The 7241-nt window shown below is 37.8% G+C and overlaps 1 protein-coding gene across 1 annotated transcript; it reads left to right on the top strand.

Annotated features, from left to right (window-relative positions):
- Window positions 1–4572: 4572 nt before the first annotated feature.
- OR7E200 (olfactory receptor family 7 subfamily E member 200) lies at window positions 4573–5502 on the top strand. Its single transcript, NM_001389955.1, has one exon. It carries the CDS (start codon window positions 4573–4575, stop codon window positions 5500–5502), a length of 930 nt encoding a protein of 309 aa, NP_001376884.1.
- The last annotated feature ends 1739 nt before the right edge of the window (window positions 5503–7241 follow it).

Raw genomic sequence — 7241 nt, 5'->3', positions numbered from 1 at the left:
GTTGAGGGGTGGTTTCATTTTCAGCACCAAACCTGGGGGAACAGCTCCCTGCCTGGCACTCCTGTTAATTCTAGTACACCGTTACTTCTTTACCGATGAGTTACCTGGGAAGCCTCCACATGTCCTACAAATGGATATTACTGATCCTACTTCAGTGTAAGGGATATCAGCATAGAAGTGGAGAGATTTACACACACTCCACCTTTAGAAGGCTGAAAGATGTGGGTCTCACACAAAGGCTTCTTAATTCCAGTCCCAAGTGTCTGTAGCTCCTGAGTGAATTATTTTCTTTTGAAACCTTCTTTAGTCCCAGATGAGCAAATGCAATTAGAACCACGGATTGCTTCTTCTGGGATCTGGTGAGTCTATCCGTGAATTAGTAGAATGGAACAAGTGATTTGCAGGGGGCTTTTATGTGAATATTATAGAGATAGGGTTTTCTATGAATAATAATGCATTTTTCAGACAATTTTGTAAATCTGAGCCATGGAAATATCATTCTTTTTGAAAAATGGAAATGTTCATATGACTCTATCATGAAAAGCCTTGCTAGTCAAATTTCAAGAACCTTTCTGATTTTATACCTTGACAATCAGAGTGTACATTTGCTTTTGTCTGATATTTCCATCAGGAAAATAAGTAATTAATAGTAAAGTTGCACAAGTTTCCATCTTTAAAACTAAAACAGTACTCTTGTATACATACATATTTTGGAAATCCTCACTTGTGTAGAATGGTGGGTGGCATGATAATTCACTTATCTGTGTCATAATAAGAAATTGAAAAATAAATGAAATTTAACCTTCAGGTAATACTGTGCATCATTTTATGTGTTGATATATATATTGATATATATATATATATATACACATATATATACTTCATATATGTACTTAAGAGATATAGGTACATAGATACATGTCCTTAAGTATATAGATATATATACTTAAAATGCAATACTGTGGTAAATGACAACTTTATGTCAGCTGGAATCTAGGCCAATTTGCAAGAAAACTACTTATAAACACAGAAGTCAATAGAAATATTATGGACACACTGAAAGGAAAATACATCTATTGAATTCATGACAATGTTTATCCTGAACAACACTGAAATGCACGGGAATAGGACCATATAGGGATAGCAAACCCTCTGTGTTTTGTTTTGTTTTGTTTTGTTTTTTTCAGTAATAAATATAAGTTCTAATGCAAGTATTGGCTTCCCTGGTAGCTTGAACGGTAAAGCGTCTGCTACAATGCGGAGACCCGGGTTCGATCCCTGGGTCAGGAAGATCCCCTGGAGAAGGAAATGGCAACCCACTCCAGTATTCATGCCTGTAAAATCCCATGGACCGAGGAACACCAGGCTACAGTCCATGGGGTCACAAAGAATCAGACACGACTGAGTGACATTATTAAATATTTATATTTTAATATGTGAAGTGTATAATAATGATGTTAATAATAGGTAACATGAATGCAATATCAATTGACTGCCTGACAATGGTTCTCTACCCTGGCAATATGTTAATATGCCAAAAGGACCTATGGGTAGAGATTCTGGTGTAATTGCTTCTAGGCTGTAGCCAGTCCATAGTTAAATTATAAAAGATCAAAAGGTAATTATAGTATGTGTATGGATGAGTCCCTTTGCTGTTTACCTGAAACTACCAGAACATTTTTTGTTAATCACCATATATACCCATGGCAGATTCATGTCAATGTATCACAAAACCACTACAATAGTGTAAAGTAATTAGCCTCCAATTAAAATAAATAAATTTATATTTTAAAAAAATTTTAATAAAATTTTTTTAAAAAGTGAAAAAAAAATCACCTATACACCAATACAAAATAAAAAGTTTTTTAAAAGGTAATTATAAAGATGAACTAACACTGACAACCACTGTGTAACCTGGTTAGGTCTGTGAAACTAATATACCCATTTTATAGATGAATAAACTACCCCAGTGTTTGTGATATTAGTCTTTGGTTTTCTCCCTTTTGATTTTTCCCATATTATATCTTGTTTTGACCTGGCATGAGAAATGAAGACCTGCATTGCCTTCAGGAAGTTCAATGTAGGAGAAACACAATTACCTGGTAAGAAAGAATGACTTGAAAAGGCTTTGAAGCTGGCATAAGAAGACCAGCTTAGAGTTTGAGGCCTGGCTTTAATCTGGACTTTCTTGATTGTTCATATGAGAGTTAGATTTGATGAGAAATCAACTCTTCACATATGTTTAGGATTAGAGACTTATTTAAGAAGTGTTACCTATCCACTGCAAACAAAAACAAGAAAAAGCAAACTCAGCCTCAGATCTTTCTCCAAGAGCGTGTAACACTGATAGAAAAAAACCTGCAAAAAATAGGTATACAGTATTTATTAATTATTACTGAATCACTGGTGTACCATATATTAATGTTATCTTTAAGATCAGTGATGCCATATGATTTTGCACTTCTAATAATTAGTTATTATCAAAATGTGAAGCCCATCAAGGCTAAATATTCGTGTTGGATGTGTAAGTTAAGAGACATTGATCAGACAATCTGCACATTGGAATGAGCATTTTATTCCAAGAAAGACAGATGTCAAAATTAAATAAAAAGACTTCCCTCGTGGTCCAGGGGCTAAGACTCCATGTTCCCAATGCAGGGGGACCAGGTTCAATCCCTGGTCAGGGAACTTGATCCCATATGCTGCAACAGAGATACCATGTGCTACAATTAAGACCTCCCACAGACAAATAAATAATAAATATTTTTTAAACCCAAATGAAGAAACATTCTAAAAGATAATTGGTATGTAAAAATGGTATCTGACTATGAATATTTGAGTTTAATTTATAGTCCAGTGATTATGGGTTTTAAGTATTTAGGATTATCCTATAAATTAAGGGAATTTTTGTACTGTATTTGAATAGGATAAAGTACATTTGAATGCTTTATAAGTGTACTTTAAATTTTTTTATTAGGATATAGTTGATTCACGGTGTTGTGTTAGTTTCAGGTATACAGCAAAGTGAGTCTTTTATAGATGTCTGTACTTTTACTCTTTTTAAGATTATTTTTCCCATATAGGCCATTACAGAGTATGGAGTAGAGTTCCCTGTACAGTAGGTCCTTATCAGTTATCTGTTTTATATATAGGAGTGTATACCTGTCAATCCCAACCTTCCAATTTATCCTGTCCCCCCCAGTAACCATGAGTCTGTTTTCTACATCTGTAACTTTATTGTTTTGTAAATCAATACATTTGTACCCTTTTTTTAAGATTCCACAAATATAATATCATATGATATTTGTCTTTCTCTGTCTGACTTACTTCACTCAGTATGACAATCTCTAGGTACATGTTGCAAATGAAATTATTTTGTTATTTTTGTGGCTCAGTAATAGTCCACTGTCAGTCAGTTCAGTTCAGTTGCTCACTTGTGTCCAACTCTTTGTGACCCCAAGGACTGCAGCACGCCAGGCTTCCTTGTCCATCACCAGCTCCTGGAGCTTATTAAACTCATGTCCATCAAGTTGGTGATACCATTCAACCATCTCATCCTCTGTCATCCCCCTTTCCTCCAGCCTTCAATTTTTCCCAGCATCAGGGTCTTTTCCAATGAGTCAGTTCTTCACATCAGGTGGCCAAAGTATTGGAGTTTCAGCTTCAGCATCAGTCCTTCCAAAGAATATTCAGGACTGATTTCCTTTAGGATGGACTGGTTGGATCTCCTTGCAGTTCAAGGGACTTTCAAGAGTCTTCACCAACACCACAGTTCAAAAGCATCAATTTTTCAGCGCTCAGCTTTCTTTATAGTCCAACTCTCATATCCATACATGACTACTGGAAAAGCCATAGCTTTGACTAGATAGACCTTTGTTGGCAAAGTATGTCTCTGCTTTTTAATATGCTGTCTAGTTTGGTCATAGTTTTTCTTCCAATGAGCAAGCATCTTTTAATTTCATGGCTGCAGTCACCATCTGCAGTGATTTGGGGGCCCAGAAAAATAGTCTCTCACTGTTTTCATTGTTTCCCCATCTATTTCCACTGTTCAGTTCAGTTCAGTTTAGTCGCTCAGTTGGGTCCGACTCTTTGCGACCCCATGAACTGCAACACGTCAGGCCTCCTTGTCCATCATCAACTCCCAGAATCCACCCAAACCCATGTCCATTGAGTCAGTGATGCCATCAGTCATTTCCACTGTAATGTACTTTAATTAGAACTATATTTTTAAGAAGGAAAATACATTTTATTCTATATTTTCCCTTCAAAAGTAGGGGGCACATAATTTGCTGTGTGTATGGACTTGTTATTTCACAATCTCCTTACTTCACTCATATTCTTTGGCCCCATGACTCTAAAATGGGTGTATAGACAAGTGAATATTCTTGGCATCAATAAAGAAGAGCTCTTAATTGAGAAATACTGCTGCATGTACTTCCGTGTTTGATACTCAAGTCTGAATACATTATATGTGAATTGTTTGAATCCAAAGTATGGACATTTATTCAGGTTCCTGTATATTTATTTCCTGTATTAAACACTCTCTTCTTTTTCAAAAGGTGGTCCATCTACATGGAATCACAGAATCTAACAGGTGTCTCAGAATTCCTCCTCCTGGGCCTCTCAGATGATCCAAACCTGCAGCTCCTTCTTTTTGGGCTCTTCCTGTCCCTGTACCTGATGACCCTGTTTGGGAACCTGCTCATCATCCTAGTCATCAGCTCTGATCCCCACCTCCACATCCCAATGTATTTCTTCCTCTCCAGTTTGTCCTTGGCTGACATCAGTATCAGCACCACCACCATCCCCAAGATGCTGGTGAACCTCCAGACATACAACAAATCCATCACCTATAGAGGGTGTCTGACTCAGTTAACCTTTTTTTCTCTTTTTGCATTTTTGGAGAGTCTCCTCCTGACAGTGATGGCCTATGATCGGTTGGTGGCCATTTGTAACCCTCTACACTACCTGGTCATCATGAATCCCCGTACCTGTGGCGTGTTGGTCCTGGCATCATTTTTCATCAGCTTTTTGACCTCCCTGCTGCACTACTTGATGATGTTACAGCTTACCTTCTGCGCAAATGTAAAAATCCCTCATTTCTTTTGTGATCCTCCTCAACTTGTCAACCTTGCCTGTTCCAACACCTCCATCAGTAACCTATTAATCTATTTCATTGGTACTATCTTCGGTGGAGTTCCACTCTTAGGAATCCTTTACTCTTATGCTCGAATTATATCCTCCATTCTAAGAGTCTCCTCATCAGATGGAAAGTACAAAGCCTTCTCCACCTGTGGCTCTCACCTGTCAGTTGTTTGCTTATTTTTTGGAACAGGCCTTGGGATGTACGTTAGTTCAACTGTCTTATCTTCCCCCAGGAAGAGTGCAGTGGCCTCGGTGATGTACACTGTAGTCACCCCTATGCTGAACCCCTTCATCTACAGTCTAAGGAACAAGGACATCAAGAGTGCCCTGTGGAGAATTATCATCAGAAAAGCCTAATTTCAATCCTCCTGTGGAGGATTTTCTGCAGAATAATCTAATCTCAACACATGTTCCATATTGTTTTGGGTTCATAAGACTGGAAAAGGCAGTAAAATCACATATATGCAACAAATGATTTGAATCTGCAGCTCCATAGTGTATATATACCTATCTGGCTTTCATCTTTCAGTCCACAAAATTTTTCCTCTTAGAATAGCTGGAAATAGTAGAATTACTTAGAATAGTAATTACTTAGAATAGTAATGGAATTGTAACATCATTTGGACACTCCATGTGAGTCATAGCCCATTCAGGATTTTGCATAGCACATCAGTATACCCTTCTCAATTTTCTTATGTATTATATCAGACCCTTGGTCATGAGCAGTATTGTTTCTATGATTACAAAATAATAATAGCTTTTTTTGTTGTTATTTTCTGTTTTTATAGGTTTCATATTATTTGCCCCCCCCCCCACCACCATTTGTTAGGTGGATTTAAACCCTACCTTAAGTATATTTTTGTTTCTTAATAATGTTGTTCAGATTTTTGAGCAAGTAGGTTGACTAATTTCCTGTTTAACCAGGATATTTTGGGACTGAATTTGGACACTATAACACTGAGTTTTCAACTAGTACTTTTGGGAAATAGGATTATGATTTCCCAAGAATGATGAGAGACTACCTTCTAGAGCAAAGACAATTCTCAATTTTTCTAATAATTCTCCTTGCCATTCCATCTAACTTCTTCCTGGTCATATTACATAGTCAGACATAATACGGAAAAATAGAATGGTTCCATTTCTAGGAGGTACCAAAAGTAGTCAAACTCATACAGATAGAGATTAGAATGGTCGTTGCCAGAATCTTTGGGAGGAAGAATGGGGAGTTAGGGTTTAATGGAGACAAATTTCAGTTGGGGAAGATGGAATAGTGTTGGAGATGAATAGTGGTTTATGGCTGCAAAACCAAAAGAGGAGAGAGGGTCTGAGAGGACTCTTGTCTAATACTTGGAAATGCATTGTCCAAGGAGACACACATGCTGACAAAGCAAGAGTGGAAAAGCTTTATTGGAAAAGGGTGCTTGGGCAGAATGAAGCAGAGTAAGGGAATTCAGAACTACTCTGCCACATAGTTCACAGTTTCAGGTTTTATGGTAATGGGGTTAGTTTCTGGGTTGTCTCTGGCCAATCATTCTGACTCAGGGTCCTTCCTGGTGGCATGCATTACTCAACCAAGATAGATTCCAGCAAGAAGGATCCCAGGAGGTCAGTAGGACATATAGACTGCATCCCTACCTACTTTTGACCTTTCCCATATTCTTTCAGTTGGTCGTAGCTTTTTAGTTCTGCATCCCTTAACAGGAACTCCCATTGAAAGATAACCCAAACAAGTGGTTATTCTCATGCTTGGCCAGGGTTGGTGGTTTCAGTCAGTGGTTCCCCTAAAAATCTGCCCCCCAACCCCCTCCTCCATCAGGACTTCATACTGAAGATAACTTCTTGAGAATTGGAGCAGAGATTTTTCTTCTGTAACTGCTTTCTGTTGAGAATGAACATTGTCCTGCCTAGTAGAGTAGAAGTTTCTCTCCACCTGTTCTAAATCGAGGTATCTTATGTCTGAAACTGACATCCACCCTTGTAGTAACAAAAATTTAGCCTGAAACTGTCAGAGATATAAGTACTTGTAACAGACAGGGGCCAAACAAGAGGCCTAACAGGATGTCATCACTGTGTCCAGAAAAGGAAAGAAAAATTGG

The sequence above is a fragment of the Bos taurus genome, chromosome 7 (genome assembly GCF_002263795.3).
Source record: "Bos taurus isolate L1 Dominette 01449 registration number 42190680 breed Hereford chromosome 7, ARS-UCD2.0, whole genome shotgun sequence".
Taxonomy (NCBI): domain Eukaryota; kingdom Metazoa; phylum Chordata; class Mammalia; order Artiodactyla; family Bovidae; genus Bos; species Bos taurus.
Note: the sequence above shows the minus strand (reverse complement) of the source record. Positions and strands in the feature narration are given on the sequence as shown.

Excerpts from the sequence above, each read along its gene's own strand:
- OR7E200 (NM_001389955.1), top strand. The coding sequence starts at position 4,573 with ATGGAATCACAGAATCTAACAGGTGTCTCAGAATTCCTCCTCCTGGGC.